Source organism: Carassius carassius, chromosome 2 (assembly GCF_963082965.1).
Source record: "Carassius carassius chromosome 2, fCarCar2.1, whole genome shotgun sequence".
NCBI classification, from domain to species: domain Eukaryota; kingdom Metazoa; phylum Chordata; class Actinopteri; order Cypriniformes; family Cyprinidae; genus Carassius; species Carassius carassius.
Genome location: NC_081756.1, coordinates 4,588,058 through 4,611,643, shown reverse-complemented (window position 1 = coordinate 4,611,643; position 23,586 = coordinate 4,588,058). Strand labels below are relative to the sequence as shown.

Below are 23,586 nucleotides of genomic sequence, written 5' to 3'. Positions count from 1 at the left end.
AGTCAAATGAAATCAGTATCAACTAAACTGATGTTTCCACTGCAGAAAGAAACTGAAGCAGCTGAAGTGAGATTTAGATTCATTCACAGACAGTTTAATGATGCTCAAATGTGTTCATTTCTCCTGATTTATGACTTTACAGTGCATTATATTGTATCCTCTGGATTTATCCTCACAAAGAATATCAAGATAACAGAAACATATTAAAGAAAAAATATAAGCAGCCAAAGAATAAATGATAATTCATCTTTAAAACACAGAGCACCTTTCAACAGCCGCTTCATTACAGAGAGACTTTTAGAAGTACAATATGTTGTGTCACAATATATCACAATACACAAATACAACAATAATTATTGTAGAAAGTTGCTGTATGTATCATCTGTAGATCAATGAAAGTGGAAGTTTCTTTTGATTTAAAGAATGCTCATTAAATCAATATTTGTTGCTCAGTACAGTCAGTGGTGTAGAAAGTACCTGAAAGTGATACTCAAGTAAAAGTACTGATATCTTACCAGAAAATTACTTCGGTAGAAGATGAAGTGACCGTTTAGAATATTTCTTGATTAAAGTCTTAAAGTATGTGATATTTATTGAACTTAATTACAAAAATATATATTTTTTAAATCTTAGAAGTTCAAGTAAACACAAAATGTTAAAAAAGCAAATAAATATATAAAAATGTTCATACACAGATTGAGTATCAAGATTGTGTTCCGTTCCATTTTGTATTTTTGGGTAAGAATAAGAAGCACTCTGTTCCGGTATTTATTGTCTTTCATTCCGACATAAGAAAACATTTCTGGAAAACTCATGTTTTTAATCATCTCCAAACTTCTCCTATCTGAGTAGTACTTCTACAAATCTTCCTTCAATATATCCGCTTTGCTTGCCTAATTGTTCTTCTTTCATCCGCCTGTGCATGTTTATACTGTATCATGTGCTGGAAATTATGAGTTCCTATCAATAACTTGAAAACTTTATTTCTGTTTTTTTACTGCTGTTTTACAATTATCTATTGCTGCTAGTAATATTCCTTGTTTTACTTCATTACTTAATAACTCTATATCTATATAGTTATCAATTTGACTTAAATATTTTTTACTTTCTACTTGAAACTTTTCCCAATCAGCTTTTCCAAATACCCAGTTTCTTCCTCTTCCATCTATTTTTTCCACTATATATTGACTTTACATATAACCAGATCGTGATCCCATCTTTGTATTCTCTCCAATCACAAATTGGTGCCAAATTATTTGATACCAAATTAAGATCAAGTACTGATTCCTGTCCTAATATCAATCCTTGTCGTATTACCATTGTTTAGACACCGATTCTCTTTCTTCCAATAACTCTTCTAATACTAAACCATTATTATCAGTTCTCTTACGAGAGCTCTCTCGTACTGCGTCTTAGCTAAGACGCTACGGGAAAAGTCTCTTTTCACGAAATACTGAAGCAAAAAATTATCCTTAATTTTGTATTTTTGTAAAGCGCATTTGCAGCAGTACACAGCCATAGGCGAGGCGGCTCGTTCGCTCATTGGCTTGCTCTGCGGCAACTGCACAGCCTATCGAGCGCAGGCTGATGCAACATCAGACCAATAAGGGCTTCGCGCCCTTCTTGCCACTTCCCGCCGAAACGGGTGTGGCCCAACCTATAAAAGGAGCTCGAAAAGGCTGACTCACCTGATTTTTCATCTCTTCAGCGAAGCTCACACATCGCTGGATCACGGAGGAAGCAAGCGCCGTCTGAGAAGCGAATCAGCGGGACGAGCCATTCTGAAGCTGCTGGCCTCGCCGCCTTGCACTGCCGTTCCCGCTGCGCTGTCCGGCGCCTATATCCTTTGTATCCTTTGTATCCTTTGTATCCTTTATATATCCTGTGTGTGTTCGCCCTGCGACGCACACTCACAAAAGAGCTGCGTCTTTTTAAAGATGCCCTCGTGCGGCTCATGCAGAGCCCCGCTCAGCGAAGGAGATTGTCACGTCATCTGCGTCTCCTGTCTGGGTGAGGACCATGCAGCGCTCGCGCTCGCTGACGGTGGCTGCCCTCATTGCGAGCCACTGCCTATGGTGACTCTGAGGACTCGCCTGGCGTCCTTCTCGAAGCCTGCATCATCCGCTGCGCCGCAGCGCCGTAAGAAGCCGTAAGAAACATCCTAGCACTGCTGGGAAAGCGCCGGTGTACGAGTTCCGCTGCGGCCGAGCTCTCACCCAAGCGCGCCGCTGTTGCCGTTCCAAGAGTTGTGACTGCCTCAGTGTCTTCTGCAATGCGCAAGCCTGCACGAGTGCCCGCTTGCCTGCACACAAAAGCCGTTATCACGGCTACCCAGATGTTTCACGAAAAGAGTGTTTTTTCTGGTGTTCCGGCCACGGCCGATGGTGCTATAAATGTAGTGACGATGCCCACTCCTCAGTGCCCATCTCCACATGTAAGCACAGCCCTGCACACAGGGCCTGCGACAATAAAAGCGTCTCAAGTCAATCGCGCACACTGCATAGTAAGCGTGCCCACCCCTCAGTGCCCACAATTACTATGTCACACACGTCATGTGGTTTCTGTAAAAACTAAACCCGTGCACGCTCGTCCGGCCACGGCCGACGGTGCTTTAAATGCAGTGACGATGCCCACTCCTCAGTGCCCATCTCCACATGTAAGCACAGCCCTGCACACAGGGCTCGCACACATAAGATCGACACAGATCGGTCGAGCGCGCCGCATAGTAAACGTGCCCACTCCCCACTGCCCACATACACTATGTCACATACGGCTCGTGGCTTCTGTAAAAACGAGGCCCGTGCACGTACGCTCTGCACAGGCAGACAGCGAGTTGAAAATGGTAAATGTGCACATATGCAGCCCACAGTTACTCGCAGACATATCGAGTCCCACGGGACCTGCTCAGCCTTCCCCCAGTCGGTTAAGCGCCGAGACGGGGTCGAGGAGGAGCTATCTGCCCACTGTGATCAGCGCGCTCCCCACCTCAAATGCGCAGCACACCGGAGCGCCGCCGTTGCCCAGTCAACAGTGCGTGCTTCGCATCCAGCCCTTAGCCATTTATGCAGATTCATGGTCAGCGCTTACAGGGGTTTCGGATTGGGTGCTAGGCATTATAAAGAGAGGCTACTCGCTACAGTTTTTTCGACGCCCTCCGCGCTTTTCAGCGCGCGTCGAAACTACGGTCAAAACAGAAGTAGCACATATGCAGCCCACAGTTACTCGCAGACATATCGAGTCCCACGGGACCTGCTCAGCCTTCCCCCAGTCGGTTAAGCGCCGAGACGGGGTCGAGGAGGAGCTATCTGCCCACTGTGATCAGCGCGCTCCCCACCTCAAATGCGCAGCACACCGGAGCGCCGCCGTTGCCCAGTCAACAGTGCGTGCTTCGCATCCAGCCCTTAGCCATTTATGCAGATGCATGGTCAGCGCTTACAGGGGTTTCGGATTGGGTGCTAGGCATTATAAAGAGAGGCTACTCGCTACAGTTTTTTCGACGCCCTCCGCGCTTTTCAGCGTGCGTCAAAACTACGGTCAAAACAGAAGTAGCACACATACTTCGGGCCGAAATATCAAAACTGTTGAGCAAAGGGGCTGTAGAGCCTGTGTCTCAAGCTCAAAGCGAGGGGGGGGCTGTACAGCAGATACTTTCTGGTGCCCAAGAGAGACGGGGGTCTCAGGCCCATACTGGATCTAAGACAGCTGAACAAGGCATTGACGAAACGCAGTTTCAAAATGCTTACGACCAGGAAGCTCCTCGCCCAGATTCGCAGAGGGGACTGGTTTATGTCAATAGATCTGAAGGACGTGTATTTTCAAATACAGATAGTGTCAAACCACAGGCGATATTTGAGATTCGCCTTCGAGGGCCAGGCATACCAGTTTACAGTCCTGCCGTTCGGCTTGTCCGTGGCTCCTCGTACATTTACGAGGTGCATGGACGCGGCGCTCGCTCCTCTCAGACTCAGAGGCATGCGAGTGCTGAATTATTTGGACGACTGGCTGGTTCTGGCCCGATCACTAGTTGAGCTCGTGGACCACAGGGCCGTTTTACTCGATCACCTCGAGAAGCTCTGCCTCAGTGTCAATTGGGCGAAGAGTTCGCTGAACCCCAGTCAGACGATTCTGTTTTTGGGTTATAGTTCTGAACTCTTGTTCCATGACGGCGCGGCTGTCACCACAGCGCGTGATGGGCATTCAGCGCGCAGCGAGTTCTTTCCTCTGCGGCGCGACCGTGTCGCTCAAACACTGTCAGAAGATGCTGGGCCTCATGGCCTCAGCATCTCCGGCTCTGCAGCTGGGCCTGCTCCGCATGCGCCCCCTGCAGTTCTGGCTGAAGGCGCGGGTGCCGCGCAGAGCGTGGGCGTCTGGCCGGCTGCATCTCAAGGTCAATCAGAACTGTGTCACAGCTCTGGCACCTTGGACAGTGAACGGCTGGTACCGATCAGGTGTAAGCCTGGGTACTTCCCCGAATGTGAAGATGGTGTCGACGGACGCCTCCACTTCGGGATGGGGAGCGCTGCTCGAGGGCAGACCGTCCTTTGGCCTATGGTCAGAACGGGAAAAGCTCCATCATATCAACTGTCTGGAAATGCTGGCAGTGGAGAACGCGCGTTCGCTGAGGGCAGTGCATGTGCCTGGGCTACAGAATCTGGGTCCAGACAGGCTGTCCAGAGGCAATGTTCCTACGGGCGAATGGTCTCTACACCCGCAAACAGTCCGGCTGTTGTGGGAGAGATTTGGCAGGGCGGAGGTGGACCTCTTCGCGTCCCACGAAAACGCTCAATGCCCCGCGTTCTTTTCCAAGAACGAAAGCGCGCTGTCACGGGAATGGCCGTGCTGCCCGCTTTATGCTTTCCCTCCCGTCTCCCTCCTTCCGCAGGTGATAGAACGGGTGAGAGAAACAAGATGTTCAATACTGCTTGTAGCACCTCTTTGGAAGAACCAACCATGTTTCCCAGATTTGATGCAGTTAGCAGATGTCTCCCCGTGGCCAGTACCGTTGAGGAGGGACCTCCTCTTGCAGGCCAGGGGCTCGATTTGACACCCTCAACCGGAGTTGTGGTCCCTCCATGTGTGGGCGCTCAACGGTTACCCGCTGATCTCGCAGTGGGAGTGCTAAATACCATCACTCAGGCTAGAGCTCCGTCGACACGACGTCTGTATGCCTCGAAGTGGTCGGTGTTCTCCAGCTGGTGCACAGCTCGAGGATATTCACCCCTTAGTTGTGAGGTGACGGAGGTTCTCTCCTTCCTACAGGAGCTGTTGGATAAGGGCAGAGCCCCATCCACGCTCAAAGTTTATGTGGCGGCCATCGCAGCGTTTTCTGAAACAGCGCTCGGTCAGTCAATAGGAAGGAATGATTTGGTCATCGGGTTCCTCAGAGGAGCTAGGAGGCCATGAAGGGTCCCCCTCTTGAGCCTATCCAATCGGTTAGCCTTCAGCATCTGTTGTTCAAGAAAATATTCTTGTTGGCTCTTGCTTCGGTGAAGCGTGTGGGTGATTTGCACGCACTCTCGGTGAGCCAGCCGTGCTTGGAGTTTGGGCCTAATGACTCAAGGGTCATACTCAAACCTAGGCACGGTTATGTGCCGAAATCCCTCAACACGCCGTTTCGGGCTCAGGTTATTGCCTGTCTGCCCTACCGGTGACAAGAGATGATAGAGACTCGAGTCTTCTTTGCCCTGTAAGGGTTTTAAGAGCTTATGTGTCTCGCTCTGCTGCCTTTCGGCAGGCAGAACTGCTGTTTGTCTCGTTCGACAAAAAACATCCAAACCAAGTTGAGATTAACAATTTAATTGAGGTTCAACAAATAAAAAACAGAAGCAATATGGATAAACAAATGATAAAGCTTGGCTTATTGAATATCAGATCCCTTTCTACGAAAACACTTTTTGTAAATAATTTGATCATTGATCATAATATAGATGTACTCTGTTTGACAGAAACCTGGCTAAAACCTGATGATTACATTATTTTAAATGAGTCCACCCCCAAGATTACTGTTATAAACATGAGACGCGTCTAAAAGGCAAAGGTGGAGGTGTTGCTTCAATTTATAACAACGTTTTCAGGATCTCTCAGAGGGCAGGCTTCAAGTATAACTCGTTTGAAGTAATGGTGCTTCATATAACATTATCCAGAGAAACAAATGTTAATGATAAATCCCCTGTTATGTTTGTACTGGCTACTGTATACAGGCCACCAGGGCACCATACAGACTTTATTAAAGAGTTTGGTGATTTTACATCCGAGTTAGTTCTGGCTGCAGATAAAGTCTTAATAGTTGGTGATTTTAATATCCATGTTGATAATGAAAAAGATGCATTGGGATCAGCATTTATAGACATTCTGAACTCTATTGGTGTTAGACAACACATTTCAGGACCTACTCATTGTCGAAATCATACTCTAGATTTAATACTGTCACATGGAATTGATGTTGATGGTGTTGAAATTATTCAGCCAAGTGATGATATCTCAGATCATTATTTAGTTCTGTGCAAACTTCATATAGCCAAAATTGTAAATCCTACTTCTTGTTACAAGTATGGAAGAACCATCACTTCTAACACAAAAGACTGCTTTTTAAGTTATCTTCCTGATGTAACCAAATTCCTTAGCATATCCAAAACCTCAGAACTTGATGATGTAACAGAAACTATGGACTCTCTCTTTTCTAGCACTTTAAATACAGTTGCTCCTTTACGCTTAAGGAAGGTTAAGGAAAACAGTTTGACACCATGGTATAATGAGCACACTCGCACCCTAAAGAGAGCAGCCCGAAAAATGGAGCGCAGCTGGAGGAAAACAAAACTAGAGGTATTTCATATTGCTTGGCGGCAAAGTAACATATCCTACAGAAAAGCATTCAAAACTGCTATATCCGATTACTTTTCTTCTCTTTTAGAAGAAAACAAACATAACCCCAGGTATTTATTCAATACAGTGGCTAAATTAACGAAAAATAAAGCCTCAACAAGTGTTGACATTTCCCAACATCACAGCAATAATGACTTTATGAACTACTTTACTTCTAAAATCGATACTATTAGAGATAAAATTGCAACCATTCAGCTGTCAGATACAGTATCACATCAGACAGTGCACTATAGACCCCCTGAGGAACAGTTCCACTCATTCTCTACTATAGGAGAGGAAGAATTGTATAAACTTGTTAAATCATCTAAACCAACAACATGTATGTTAGACCCTATACCATCTAAGTTCCTAAAAGAGGTGCTTCCAGAAGTCATAGAACCTCTTCTGACTATTATTAATTCCTCATTGTCATTAGGATATGTCCCCAAAACCTTCAAACTGGCTGTTATTAAGCCTCTCATCAAAAAACCACAGCTTGACCCCAAAGAACTAGTTAATTATAGACCAATCTCGAATCTCCCTTTTCTGTCCAAGATACTAGAAAAGGTGGTATCCTCACAATTATATTCCTTCTTAAAAGAAAAATGGTATATGTGAGGATTTCCGGTCAGGATTTTGACCGTATCATAGTACTGAGACTGCTCTCCTTAATGTTACAAATTATCTGCTCTTATCATCTGATCGTGGGTGTATCTCTCTATTAGTTTTATTGGATCTTAGTGCTGCGTTTGACACAATTGACCACAACATTCTTTTGCATAGACTTGAACACTTTGTTGGCATCAGTGGAAGTGCATTAGAATGGTTTAAATCGTACTTATATGACCGCTATCACTTCGTAGCAGTGAATGAAGATGTATCCTATCGATCACAAGTGCAGTATGGAGTACCTCAAGGCTCAGTACAAGGGCCGCTACTCTTCACGCTTTATATGTTACCCTTGGGAGATATCATCAGGAAACATGGTGTTAGCTTTCACTGTTATGCTGATGATACTCAACTCTATATTTCTTTGCAGGCCGGTGAAACACACCAATTTGAAAAACTAATGGATTGCATAGTCGATATAAAAAACTGGATGACAAGTAATTTCTTACTGCTAAATTCTGAAGAAACAGAGGTGTTAATTATAGGACCTAAAAACTCTGCTTGTAATAACCTAGAACACTGTCTAAGACTTGATGGTTGCTCTGTCAATTCTTCGTCATCAGTTAGGAACCTAGGTGTGCTATTTGATCGCAATCTTTCATTAGAAAGCCACGTTTCTAGCATTTGTAAAACTGCATTTTTCCATCTCAAAAATATATCTAAATTACGGCCTATGCTCTCAATGTCAAATGCAGAAATGTTAATCCATGCTTTTATGACCTCAAGGTTAGATTATTGTAATGCTTTATTGGGTGGTTGTTCTGCACGCTTAGTAAACACTACAGCTAGTTCAAAATGCAGCAGCAAGAGTTCTTACTAGAACCAGGAAGTATGACCATATTAGCCCGGTCCTGTCAACACTGCACTGGCTCCCTATCAAGCATCGTATAGATTTTAAAATATTGCTTATTACCTATAAAGCCCTGAATGGTTTAGCACCTCAGTATTTGAATGAGCTCCTTTTACATTATAATCCTCTACGTCCGCTACGTTCTCAAAACTCAGGCAATTTGATAATACCTAGAATATCAAAATCAACTGCGAGCGGCAGATCCTTTTCCTATTTGGCGCCTAAACTCTGGAATAACCTACCTAACATTGTTCGGGAGGCAGACACACTCTTGCAGTTTAAATCTAGATTTAAGGCCCATCTCTTTAACCTGGCATACACATAACATACTAGTATGCTTTTATTATCCAAATCCGTTAAAGGATTTTTAGGCTGCATTAATTAGGTAAACTGGAACCGGAAACACTTCCCATAACACCCTATGTACTTGCTACATCATTAGAAGAATGGCATCTACGCTAATATTTGTTTGTTTTTCTCTTGTTCCGAGGTCACCGTGGCCACCAGATCCAGTCTGTGTCCAGATCAGAGGGTCACTGCAGTCACCCGAATCCAGTACGTATCAAGACCAGATGCTGGATCAGCACCTAGAAAGGACCTCTACATCCCTGAAAGACAGCGGAGACCAGGACAACTACAGCCCCAGATACAGATCCCCTGTAAAGACCTTGTCTCAGAGGAGCACCAGGACAAGACCACAGGAAACAGATGATTCTTCTGCCCAATCTGACTTTGCTGCAGCCTGGAATTGAACTACTGGTTTCGTCTGGTCAGAGGAGAACTGGCCCCCCAACTGAGCCTGGTTTCTCCCAAGGTTTTTTTCTCCATTCTGTCACCGATGGAGTTTCGGTTCCTTGCCGCTGTCGCCTCTGGCTTGCTTAGTTGGGGACACTTCATCTACAGCGATATCGTTTACTTGATTGCAAATAAATGCACAGACACTATTTAATTGAACACAGATGACATCACTGAATTCAATGATGAACTGCCTTTAACTATCATTTTTGCATTATTGACACTGTTTTCCTAATGAATGTTGTTCAGTTGCTTTGACGCAATGTATTTTGTTTAAAGCGCTATATAAATAAAGGTGACTTTGACTTTGACTTCGGTGGACGTTCCAAGGGAATGGCTGTTTCGAGACAGACTCTATCCAGATGGAAATTTTGACGCCATAGCGTTAGCTTACGCTTCCAGGGGCCTTCAGTGCCTGTTGGGCGTCAGAGCACACTCCACAAGAGGCGTCGCCTCGTCGTGGGCGTGGTCTACTGGGATCTCCTTGCAGGATATATGTATGGCGGCAGGTTGGGCCTCGCCGTCTACATTTATCAGGTTCTATAACCTGGAGGTTCCCGCCTTGCAAGCGAGGCTGCTGTCGGTATAGTCGAATCAGGGCCCTGAGGGGAATTCTGAGTTCATGAGCGCTATGCGCTGCCGACTGTTATATGGGCAGTATTGCGTAAGACCCGCATTGCCACATTGGTCAGGCCTTGCCTCGGCTGTGTGATGTCATATTACCGCATCTATGGATGCTGCTAGATATGGGACGGAGGGCTTCCCTTACATTGGGTTCCCGTAGCATCTTATCTAAGACGCAGTACGAGAGAGCTCTCGTAAGAGAACGTACTCGGTTACTAATCGTAACCTCGGTTCTCTCTAGAAGAGCGAACGAGTACTGCGTTCTCTGCCGTGCGCACGATTCACTCTGGTTCGCTTCGGCGATGAAATAAATCAGGTGAGTCAGCCTTTTCGAGCTCGTTTTATAGGTTAGGCCACACCTGTTTCGGCGGGAAGTGGCAAGAAGGGCGCGCAAATGAGCGAACGAGCCGTCTCGCCTATGGCTGTGTACTGCTGCAAATGCGCTTTACAAAAATACAAAATTAAGGATAATTTTTTGCTTCAGTATTTCGTGAAAAGAGACTTTTCCCGTAGCGTCTTAGCTAAGACGCAGTACTCGTTCGCTCTTCTAGAGAGAACCGAGGTTACGTTTAGTAACCGAGTACGTTTTTTCACATCCCCACAATGTGCTGTTTGCATTAAAATCCCCACACCATCCAACACTGTTCTCATCCTGTCCCCCTATATCTATATCTATTCACATGGATTATAGTAATTTATGATTGATCATTTTGATTTTCCTCCCCAAACCTCTATTCCCACATATTCTCGCTCATTTCCTAAGCTTATAACTCTGTGAGGAACTCCCTGTTTAACAAATGTAACACACCCTCCACCTCCACCCTCTCTCCTGTCTTGTCTAATTGCTACATATCCACTTAAAACAAAATCCAAATTAGGCTTTAGCCAAGTTTCTTGAACACATACTACTTCTGGTTTTTCCTCTCTAGTGCCTATAAATTGGTTAAAATCTTGTCCGTTTGCAATCAGACTTCTCTCATTCCATTGAAGGATTGACATAATTAATATTATCAACCCACACATGTTAGATATTGACTTGACTGCACATTAAACTCATCTCTTACTTCTTCACACTTTAATCCTTCTAACTCCAACTGATGTACTGCTGCTTTAACAATGATTTGAATCCTTTCAGTTTTAGCTTTGATCTCAGATGTTGCATTTATTTCTCTCCCGCTATAAAAGTAAATAACTTCTTCTTTTCTTCCCAAATCTTCATCCATTCTTTATGCTCACCTCCATTTTTCCTTTTATCATCTACAACATCATTAGCATCTTTATCCTGCTTTTCCCCTCACTTCTCTTGACAGCATCAGCATAAGAAATGTTTCCTTCACTTTAATCTGTTGTACTTTCATCTCCTGTTTCATTACTTCACATCTCCAATAGGCAACACTATGATTGCCTCCACAATTGCAGCACTTTTGTTTAACACCTTCTCCACATTTTCCATAATCGTGATCTCTTCCACATCTAGCACATCTTCTTTGCTTTTTACATCCCCTTGCCACATGACCAAATTCCTGGCAGTTATAACATCTCATAGGCTTTGTTATGAATTATCTTATGTTATATTTATTATAACCAAAGTATACCTCTTTAGGGAGGTCCTTACAGTCAAATTCAATCAGAACAGATTGTGTTTCCTTTTATTCAGTTCCTCTTGTCATTATTTTATCAGATTTAACTGATCCATTTCTCATCCTCAAATTCTCCACTAGCTCCTTCATGTTCACCAGAAGAGGAACTCCTGCCATTATTCCTTTACAACTCTCAGTTTTTCCCCCTCCAACTCTTACCACTTTTGCCATTTTAATTTTTCCCACACTGCTCATTTTCTTTGCCTTCTCTATCTGCTTTTCAGAGCTACACCCAATGAGCAAGTTTCCATCTCCCAGTACTTTTGCGTATTTGACTTCACCTATACGAGCCGTCGGCCGGTGCTCACACACTCCTCTTCACTACTGACCCACCGTTACAAAGTCCTCAGTCCAATATCCAATGAGTAATACAATAAATCAGTTCAAAATAATCCTCTGGTACAGTCAAACTCTATTCCAATGTCTCTCCTAGTCTAAACAGCAAATCAGAGAATTAGAGAGTCTTAACTTGCAAACACCAGACCACTGATTCATCAAACCTGCTTTCCTGCAGTCTGTGTTCTTCTGACTATTTTGTAGTAAGTAACGAATATACTTCGGGGAAATGTATTGGAGTAAAAGTATACATTTTAATTAGGAAATGTTGCGGAGTAAAAGTAAAAGTTGGCTGAAATATAAAAACTCAAGTAAAGTACAGATACACCCAAAAAATACTTAAGTACTTTAACAAAGTTTTTTAACTTCGTTATATTACACCACTGAGTACCGTTTATACTTTAAAAAAAAAAAAAATCTGAGTACACCCAAATTCCTCACAACTGGCTTATTATATTTGATCAAATATGACAAAGGCTATGTATTATATTCAAATTGTAAAAGTATATAATAATATAAAACAAAATATAATTATTTTCTTAAAACTTTATGTTTTTATCTTAACAGACTTACCCAAAACTGAACTGACTGTAGATCCAAAGAGTCCTGTCTTCACTGGAGAGACGGTCAGTCTGACGTGTGTGATTGAGTCTTACAGAGACTGGAGACAGAGAAATGGCCTGACACATGACCAGAGATATTACCAGACACCTGACTGGAGATATGAGTGGTATAAAGACAGTGTAAAGTTACAGTCGTCTGAGCGTTACACTGTAAACACAGACACACTCACTATCAGAGCAGTAACTACATCTGATGAGGGTCAGTACACGTGTAGAGGACAGAGAGATAAAAGACCAAACTCATCACAGGAGAGTGAACAAATAAATCTGTCTGTTAATGGTGAGTAAATACTGTGATACACACTCATTACCAGACACTACAATATATGAACTGATGCATTCACAATTAACTAATTATCAGTTTTATTTGTTTGTTTGATTTCAACACACGTCCTTTTTAAGTAAACCATATTTATTAGAATGTGCTCAATTCATAAACATAAACACTATATTTCTGATGAATGTTATAACCAGCAAAGACACAGGGAGTAAAGTCAGAAGTCTTGAAATAACGAGTGATTTCATGTGTTATTGTAATATTATCATACAGTGTGTCACTAATGAACAGGGGTGCGTTCTCCGAAACTACCTTAACGCTACGTCGTTCTTAAGTTGTACCTTAAGAAGTACCTTATCGTTAATACGTGGTTTCCGAAACCTTCTTAGTTAAGTATACCTTCTGTAAGTCATGCGTTCGTAAGGTTGGTCTGGAGCGCTCTTAGCTATACCTTATCGCTGCTGACGGTTCATACCGCTAGTGGCCACCACTACGCAAAAAGATTTTACATCGCAGTTTAATTACACATAGAAAATGTTATATTATATATAATATATATATAATGTATAATGCACTAATTTAATATTATTAATTTAATATTATTACTTTATTTTACTTTAAAATTATACACTAATTTAATATTATTAATTTAATATTATTAATATTATTAATTTAATAATATTATAATAATATTATATTTAATATTTATATTTTAATATTTAATAATATTATAATATATTATAATAATTTAATATTATTATATTTTACTTTACTTTAAAATTACATTTTTACTTTACTTTAAAATTATATATTGCTGAGTAAGACCTCAGTGTGGCTTGGCGATCTCTTTTTGCGGACTTTTTTCCCCTACATAGTGAATGTCGGCATGTCTCTCATGTTTGCGCTTTTATTGAGGAAATCATCAAATTACACAAATGAGCGATTTACGCCAATAATGTGATACGGCTGGTGGATAATCAGCATACGTTGTGGAGAACATTAACACACTTATGGCCGTGAGGGTTTGGGATTGTACACTTGCTAAATTATAAACACATACTCATATTTAATTCTGCATGTACTTATTTCAATAAGCCCCGATAAATGCAGTTTGTACTATTTCTAAAACGCTTTTTTATAAAGAACATTGTTTTCTCAATACTTTACCTATACCACTGTGAAGGAAAGAGCGCACAATCGATCATCGAGGCGTCGATATCAACCTATTCAGCACCTCCACCATGGACAGCAACTGCTAAGGTCGAACTTAAGAAGGTTTACCTTAAGCAACATCCTAAGGTATAGTTCGGAGAACACACGTAGCAAAGGTATACCTGTAGTTAAGGTGTACCTTTTGAGTATTCGTAGCGCGCTAAGAGACAACGTTATCGGAGAACGCACCCCAGATCTGATCATGTTCTCCAGTCTCAGCAGCTTCATCTTCTCTTCTGGTCACTGGTGTGGTTGTGGGATCGAGTGTTTGTCTGTTGTTCTTCCTCTCACTGCTGCTGATGTGGAGATACAAGAAGAACAAAGGTGTGGAGCACTTCAGAACATGATTAATACAACTGAAAAGCAGCAATAAAGTTTCTGAGTAAAGAATCATGAGAAGATCTAAATATCAGACTAAAGAGTCACTGCAGATCCTCTCGAGTGATCATAATGCTCTTTGTTTCTGTTATAGATCAGCAGCGTAACATTAACCAGACATCAGTCCCAAATAAATCTGCACAATCTCAACTGGAGAACTTTCCTCTACAGTCTGGTCAGCCTCAATAACTCATTATTAAAAGAGATAGTTCACATACAACAAATAATTATTCATGTCTTTCCAAGTCTGTATGACTTTCTGTCATCTGTGGAGCACACAAAGAAAGATATTTTCATTCATTTGAACTATCACTATAAGCTTCATATAATATTTGTTTTTTATCTTTTATCCTCAAATGTGTGTTTTCTGTCCAGCAGATTCTGATCACATTTATAACGATGTGACTGAAGTGAATAAGAGAGACAAAGGTTGAGTCTTATACTTTATTTATACACGTATAATTAAAAAAATCATCAAATATCATTCAGTCACGTTGGCTTGACTTGTTTGTTTCAGATGATTCAAAGCCCTTGACAGATGTCACATATTCAGAGGTCACTGTTAAGAAAAAAATGGACAAAGGTTCAAAAACACTCTTAACTTCACCTGTACAATATAATAAGTTTTTAACCACATTATTTCATTTCTAGTTCAACAAATAAAAAAAGTGCATATTTATTTCAAAACAATATCATTTGTATTTTTCCAGCTAAAGCAGAGTCAAATAATGTGACGTACTCAGAAGTCGGAAAAAGAGGAAAGAAATGCAAAAGTAAAGGTGAGATTGAGTTTTTCCTGAAGTACAGTATTTCCAGAATGATCTGAATAATCTGATTGATTACAGACAAACCACTGACATTACAAAATAACCATCATGCACCGCTTCTGCTACAGATCAGAATGACTCCTAAAGTCACTTGACTTGTTGAATAAATGTAAAAATCATACATTGTACCATTATTTTATTATAAATGATCATTTGTGTTCTTCAGGTGCTGATGCTGGAGTTGGTGATGCAACTTCTGCTCTAGCTTTTTGGAAAAAGGGTCACAAGAAGATTAATAAAACATGTAAGTATTCTGTTAGACGTTCAATGATTTTACAATAACTGATAACACGCTCATAATTTACACTCGTTCCTGCAGATCGTGGCATGAATTGGTTCTTATATATTTTAAACTTTAAGTTATTTGGTTCAGTTATTTGTGATGAGTATAAAATGTCAAATGAATGAGCTCATTATTCACATCTCCTGTATAAATCATCATCTTTGATCTGTTTAAAGGTCCCTGAGTTCAGAGAAGACACCAGACGACTAAAAGAGATTCACAGCAGCAGACACAGTAATGCTTGCATTGCTTCAGAAATGATAATGAGTGAAATGATTATGCACATGCTTAACTGAAATACTTTACAGATATTATCGTATTATCTGTACACAGATCTGTAATATATATTCAATCATTTTCCATTTGAGCACTTAAATAGTAAATATAACATGTGTTTGTGCCAACACTGTGTGGCTAACATGATTTCTCTTATATAGTATATTCATAAATACTGCTTTTTACATTAATATATATTGTCCTCTATTTCATTTTTTGCTTTGCTACAGTTAATGAAGTCAGATTTATATTTGCTAAATAAACACAAAATAACAAACATTTGTATTTTCCCTTTGTCTGATTTGTTTTCACAGTGACGGTTATTTTAATCATAGGTAAAGGGTTATTGTAACCACAGGTAAAGGTAATTCCAGGTGAGAAACACATCTTGCTTTGAATGTTGAGTAATCAGGATCCAGACACACATGAGGCTCATGAAGGTCCGTTGGTGTGTGAGATCGACTGCTGTCTGCTGTCCGTCTCAGTTCAGCAGATTACAGAGAGATTCCTGAAGTGTGATCAGTGACTGACAGTGTATCTGGATCACATTGCTCACAGATGATGATCAGCGTCATCTAGTTCCTATAAAAAGACGAATAGAAGTGAGAGGTCAGGAGACAATGTTTCTTTTAAGAAGACTTTGAAACTGAAATTATTAAAATGAGATTCATGATAAACAACCAGAAGATTAAGAAATCTCATCAATATCAGTGTTACTGTGTAGTGCAGCCACATAATGGGAAATATTGTTATACTGTTAATATTTTATTTCCTCGTTTTGTTCCCTGAGGGGTGTCTGTGTTCCCTTCTTTCTCGAAAACTGAATCCCCTCGACGATGAAACGTGACTCATCTTATCTGCCTCCTCTGCTTAAATAAAGCCTTGAGTTTACCCGCATCTGAATCCAGCCTGCTTTCTCCTGACAGAACAGTCTGACCACTTCGCTCGGCTCTCGTTCAACAGGGAGTTTTGTTAGGGCAGCATGCCATCCAGCTCAACACCACCGCGCAGGATGTGGACGCTCTTAGTGCCCGAGTCTCCAAACTCCACACACGGGTGGACGGCCTTCAGCGAGAGGCAACGAGCCGGGGGTCCGTTCTTCACACCGGTATATCCCACGAGTCCGAACCCCAGGCCAACAACCCGCCGGTCTACGATGGCGATCCTAACGCCTGTCAAGCGTTTCTCTCCCAATGCTCGCTGGTGTTTTGTGGACTCAGGGGCTGAGGGGAACTTCCTTGATGCTGCCTCTGCTCAACATTGGAGAATAACGCTTATTCCTTTGGTTAGTCCTGTATCAGCATGGTCATTAGCTGGCCGTCCCCATACCACAATCACCCACGTCACACTCAAGATAAACCTTCATATTGCTGGCAGCCATTGTGAGCTGATTGAACTGTTTATTATTGTTTCTCCTAAGGCTCCTTTAATTCTGGGATACCCATGGTTGCACAAGCACAATCCACACATTGACTGGCTCAGTAATTCTGTTTTAGCCTGGAGTCAGTCTTGTCACGTGTCGTGTTTGGGTGCTGCTTTTTGTCCTGTCTCTGTGTCTTGTGTTCCTCAGGAGGATCCCTCTGACCTGACTGGTGTTCCGGCGGAGTACCATGATCTTCGGGCGGTCTTCAGTAAGGCCCGGGCCACCTCGCTACCTCCGCATCGCCCCTACGACTGTGCCATTGATCTCCTCCCGGGCTCTTCTCCGCCTAAGGGTCGTTTATATTCTCTTTCAGGTCTTGAGAGAGAGGCCATGGACAAGTACATACGTGAGTGACTTCAGGCTGGGCTCATCCACCATTCCTCCTCTCCCGCTGGTGCAGAAGGACGGCTCCCTGAGCCCTGTATTGATTACAGAGGTTTGAATGACATTACTATCAAGAACAGGTACCCCCTACCTTTAATGTCTTGTGCTTTTGAATTATTGCAGGGACCTCGGGTCTTCACCAAGTTAGACCTGCGCAACGCCTACCACTTGGTGTGCATTCGGGAGGGGGATGAGGGGAAAACGGCATTTAACACCCCTTCGGGACACTACGAGTACTTGGTTCTTCCGTTTGGTCTTACCAATGCTCCAGCCGTTTTCCAGGGACTCGTCAACAGCGTGTTGGGTGACATGATTTATCAATTTGTCTTTGTGTATTTGGATGATATCTTGATTTTCTCCTCTTCTCTCCAATTACACACCCAGCATGTCAGACGGGTTCTCCAGCGGTTGCTAGAAAACCAGTTGTTTGTCAAGGTGGAGAAGTGCAAATTCCACGGTGAGTCAGTTACGTTCCTTGGCCACATTATTTCTACGGGAGGGGATCAAGCCTGATCTCGCTAAGATTGAAGCTGTCGCCCAGTGGCCGGTCCCTGACTCCCGGAAGGCTCTGCAGCATTTCCTGGGTTTTGCCAACTTCTACCGGCGATACATCCGGAATTTTGGTCAGATCGCCGCATCGCTCACAGCCTTAACCTCCACTAAGGTGTCCTTCAGATGGAACCGGGAAGCGCAGGTAGCCTTTTACATTTTAAAGTCCCGTTTTGTCTATGCACCTGTTCTGTTCCAGATCCGGAGGCCCAGTTCATTGTCGAGGTTGATGCTTCGGACGTTGGGGTTGGCGCAGTTCTATCTCAGCGTTCCCTCCATGATGGGAAGCTCCATCCTTGTGCATTCTTCTCTCGTCATCTCAGCCCTGCAGAACGTAACTATGACATCGGTAATAGAGAACTGTTGGCGGTACGATTGGCCTTGGGTGAGTGGCGTCACTGGTTGGAGGGGTCAGTGCAGCCCTTCTTGGTCTGGACGGATCACGAGAACCTTGAATACATCCGTTCGGCCAAGAGGCTGAGCTCGCGTCAGGCCCGCTGGGCGCTCTTCTTTGCCAGATTCAACTTCACACTCTCGTACCGGCCGGGATCTAAGAACACCAAGCCCGATGCCCTCTCTCGCCTGTTCGGTGCTCCGGGGAGGGAGTTTGCGGCCGAGGCCATCCTTCCTGATGGGGTGGTGGTCGGGGCTCTTTCGTGGGGTATTGAGCAGCGAGTTGAGGAGGCCAATCGAGGGGTGCAGGTGCCGGGAGAGTGCCCGGCGGGCAGGTTGCCGGTGCTGGTGCCGGCTGCGCTGCGCTCTGAGGTCCTTGAGTGGGGTCACTCATCCAGGTTAGTCTGCCATCCAGGTGTACAGAGAACGTTGTCTGCCATCCGACAGCGCTTCTGGTGGCCTTCTATGGCCGCAGATGTTAGACAGTTTGTGTTGGCCTGCCCCACATGTGCCCAAAGTAAGCCTGTCAATCACCCTCCTGATGGTCTACTGAATCCTCTCCCTATCCCTTCCCATCCTTGGTCACACATTGCCCTTGACTTCGTCTCTGGGCTTCCTCCGTCGAAGGGTAACACTGTAGTTCTCACAGTGGTGGATCGCTTTTCCAAAGCGGTTCATTTTATCCCCCTGCCCAAGCTGCCTTCCGCCCGGGAGACCGCCCAACTGGTGGTGGATCACGTCTTCCGTCTCCACTGGTTACCGGTGGATGTGGTTTCTGATAGGGGTCCCCAGTTCGTCTCCCGGTTCTGGAGGGAATTTTGTAGACAGATTGGGGCCTCTGCAAGTCTGTCTTCAGGTTTTCATCCCCAGACCAATGGGCAGTGTGAGCGGGCCAACCAGGATCTAGGAAGAATGCTCCGCTGTCTAGCATCCAACAATCTGAGTTCCTGGTGCCTGCAGCTCTCCTGGGCAGAATACGCTCATAACACCCTTCCTGTGGCCGCGTCAGGTATGTCCCCTTTTGAGTGTGCTGTGGGTTATAATCCACCTCTGTTCCCATCACAGGAACCCGACGCAGCGGTTCCATCCGCCCTGGCTTTCGTCCAGCGCTGCCATCGGACCTGGGAGAAAGTCAGGAGGATTTTGATCCAAACCTCTGGCAGAACCAAGACTGCAGCTGATCGTCGCCAGTCCTCTCCTCCTGCCTATGTGTGTGGTCAACGGGTTTGGCTTTCTACCAAGGATCTGCCTCTCCGGGCGCCTTCTCGTAAGCTGACACCCAGATTCATTGGGCCATTCTGCATCACCAAGGTGGTTAGTCCGGTGGCGATCAGGCTCAAGCCCCCTCCTACTCTTGGTCGGGTTCACCCGGTGTTTCATGTTTCCAGGGTCAAGCCTGTGTTCTCTTCCCCCCTTAATCCTGCTTGTAGTCGCCCCACCCCCCCCACCCCCTCGTCTTGTGGATGGATCTCCTACCTATATGGTTAAGAGATTACTCAATGAGCGGCGCCGCGGCAGGGGGTTTCAGTATCTTGTGGACTGGGAGTGGTATGGTCCAGAGGAGAGGTGTTGGGTGCCGTCTCGGGACATTCTGGACCGCTCGTTGATTGAGGACTTCCGGCAGCATCGAGGTAGGCCCCTCACTAGAGCGCCAGGTGACGCTCCTGGGAGGGGGGGTACTGTCGGGTCTTGGGGCTAATCACCTGCCTTTTTGGTGTGTGTATGTATTTGTGTGTGTTTGGATGGTTTGACAGCTCTTTGTACTCACCTTGTCGTGTCTTGTCCTCAGGCTCCAGTGTGTTTTAGCTGATTTCTCTGCCCTTGTTCTTACAAGCCCAGAGCTCCTAGTAGCTTCCAGCTGTCATCCCTACGGTCTCGGCGGTTATACGTACTACTGTGGAACATTACTCATCTGCTTTGACTCATCTGCTTCTCATCCTCTCACTACGAGTGAAACCTGTGAAACGTGACTCATCTTCTTTGCCTCCTCTGCTTAAATAAAGCCTTGAGTTTACCCGCATCTGAATCCAGCCTGCTTTCTCCTGACAAAATCAGCTCATAAATCTGACCATGTACACATTTGACATATGACAACCTGTCAATCAACATTGACAGGACTCATAAAAAATCAATCTGACACAAAGGATATGATACAACTACTCTCCTGTTTGCCTTTAACTACATTTCTAATCTTGTCATCTCTTCCATAATGCTCCATATTCTGCATAAAGTGCTGATCCTATTCCTATTTTTTACTTGATCAAAAACATCATTAAAGGGACTGTAAGTAGGAATTACTCCCATCTAGTGGTGAAATTGTATTTTGCATTCAAACTAATTTTGCTCTCCAGCGCCTCGCTTTTTCAAATGCGAGTTGCATGTACGGTAGGCGATATGTACCAAAAAGCTTTGACAGGATGTCTTCTAATAGCACTTCTTTTTGGAGACGATGTTTTCTTCTCCTGTGGCGCGCCATATGTATGGTCCATAATAAGAATGCAATCCAGCCTTTTAAACTTGCCGTTGTGGAAACGCGTTGGCTTAGTACTTTATGTCCCTCTCTGCTATTATAGTTTTGCAAGATGGCGGAACTACATGGAAGCCTCCGTCGACCTACCCGTCCCATGTATATAAAGATAATAAATTATTCATTTACGAGGATTAGTTTAAACATTGGCATAGGTATTTGTACACCGTTGAGGGCATATTTATGAATAAAAATATTAATTTTAGATAATAAAATACCCAAAAAGTTACTTATTGTCCCTTTAATAATTAAATTAAACAATATCGGGCTGATTGCACTACCCTGCAGAGCTCCATTTAGGATGTTATAAGGATCTGATATTTCTTCTCCAATTTTAACCTGAAAGCAACGCTCAAATAGAAAGTCTAAAACCCAACTATAAAAATTTCCGTAGCAAACCTAGTAAGTTAAAGTTATACTTGACTGGCCTTGACTCTGGCCGTAATTTCAGCACTCACGCTTGATAGCATGTAAATTACAAGATATCACTAGTAACGTTAGCTATAGTAAAAAACGATAGTAAAAAACGATAGTAAATCCCCAGGTTCAAGCTTCAAACTTCAGGGACTCACACTTTTCGGCACTTCTCGCTTTTCTCACGTCAGTGTGGGTGACTTGTGTGAATCGTACAGGTCTGAGAGGATCTGATTATAATTTCACAAAGTCTTCTGAAGCCATACCATAGCTTAATCTAAAGAAATGAATTATATTTACATCATTCAATTAAAGTTTACGGAAACTCGCGCGCGCCTTGTCCAGCAGGATGCACGGTTAAACTGTCCAATATGATATATACAGTATATATATATATATATATATATATATATATATATATATATATATATATATATATATAGTCACATTATAATGCTTTATTTGTAAAGAGCTGTGGATTTGCATAAAATTACTATTTTGTTGGAGTTGTTGCTGTTTTTAAGCGACTCACTACCGTGTGTCTGTTAGATCACACACATTACAAGAAATATGAATCGACATCAAGCCCACAATAACTGGAATTTAAAACTGTGAAGAAACAAATGACCAATAAACTGTTAGATTAGATTAGATTCAACTTTATTGTCACTGCACATGTAGGTACAAGGCAACGAAATGCAGTTAGCAGTAAGTACAGAATATACAAGGTCTATAATATGTACAATAACTATACAGATAAGTATTATGGACATAATTTACAGATATTAAATACTATTAGCATGATATACAGATAGGTGTACTATGAACATACTATACAGATGGATTGTGTAAAAGTGTATGTACACTATAGGCAGAATTATGAACATAATTTACAGTATTGCAATGGACCGTAAAGTGCATCGAAAATATTTCAGTGTGCAAATGGATTATACAGTGTTCCTGGATGAACAGACAGTAGTGCAAGTAATAACAAGTTACTGTTTTTTGCTTGTTGTGAATAAATAAATAAATCAGTCAGATTGTTGAAGAGGGGGATGAGTCTATGTGTGTGGAGTGGGGGGGTGTTGAGGGGTGTCAGAGGGCAGAGTTCTGCAAGGAGACAGCTTTAGGGAAAAAGCTGTTCCTGAATCTTGTGGTCTTTTTTCGGAGGCTCCTGAAGCGCCTCCGGGAGGGCAGGAGGTTAAACAGTCCACGGTCAGGGTGAGAGGACTCCTTGAGAATGCTGCGAGCTCGACGTAGACAGCGTTTCCTCTGGATGTCCTCAAGAGCAGGAAGTGGTGTCCCTGTGATGCGTTGGGCAGTTTTCACCACCCTCTGCAGTGCCTTGCGGTAAGCCACTGAGGAGTTCCCATACCAGACTGTGATGCAACTGGTCAGGATGCTCTCGATGGCACACCGGTAAAAGTTCACCAGGATGGATGAAGACAGCTGATTCTTCTTCAGTGTCCTGAGGAAGAAAAGGCGCTGGTGAGCCTTCTTGACCAGGCTGGAGTTGTGTGTGGCCCAGGACAGTTCCTCCGAGATGGTGGTTCCCAGGAACTTGAAGCTGGAGACACGTTCAACAACCATCCCGTTAATGTGGATGGGGTCATGAGTGCTTCCTTTCTTCTTCCTGAAGTCCACAATGAGCTCCTTGGTCTTATTGGTGTTAAGGAGCAGGTTATTGTCAGCGCACCATGTGGCCAGGTACTGTACCTCTTCCCTGTAGGCAGTCTCATCGCTGTCTGTGATGAGGCCAATCACCATGGTGTCGTCTGCAAACTTAATGATGGAGTTGGATCCATGCACAGGCTTGTAGTCGTGGGTGTAAAGGGAGTAAAAGAATGGGCTCAGCACACAGCCCTGTGGTACACCAGTGTTAAGTGTGATGGAGGTGGAGTGGGTGTGGCCTGACCGAACATGCTGAGGCCTGTTGGTCAGAAAGTCCATAATCCAGTTGCAGAGGGAGGTGTTAATGTCCAGGTCTCCAAGTTTTGTGGTCAGCTTGGAGGGAATGACGGTGTTAAATGCTGAACTGAAGTCAACAAACAACATCATAACATACGTGTTGTTATGGTCCAGGTGTGTGAGTGCAGAGTGCAGCACTGTGCATACTGCTTCCTCTGTGCTCCTATTTCTGCGGTAGGCAAATTGGTGTGGGTCCAGTGTGGGTGGGAGGCATTCTTTGAGGTGAGCTAGGACCAGTCGCTCGAAGCACTTCATAATGATGGGTGTGAGTGCTACA

General features: G+C 43.5%; 1 protein-coding gene across 1 annotated transcript in view; it reads left to right on the top strand.

The window, feature by feature from the left end:
- The window catches only part of LOC132095998 (basement membrane-specific heparan sulfate proteoglycan core protein-like), a 117,773-nt gene extending 103,170 nt beyond the window's left edge, over nt 1-14,603 (top strand). The window contains exons 10-11 of the mRNA XM_059501110.1: nt 14,101-14,211; nt 14,360-14,603. Of these exons, the coding sequence (XP_059357093.1) occupies nt 14,101-14,211; nt 14,360-14,454 (206 nt within the window). The 3' untranslated portion in view covers nt 14,455-14,603. The remainder of the gene's footprint in view (nt 1-14,100; nt 14,212-14,359) is intronic.
- Nucleotides 14,604-23,586: the final 8,983 nt, after the last annotated feature.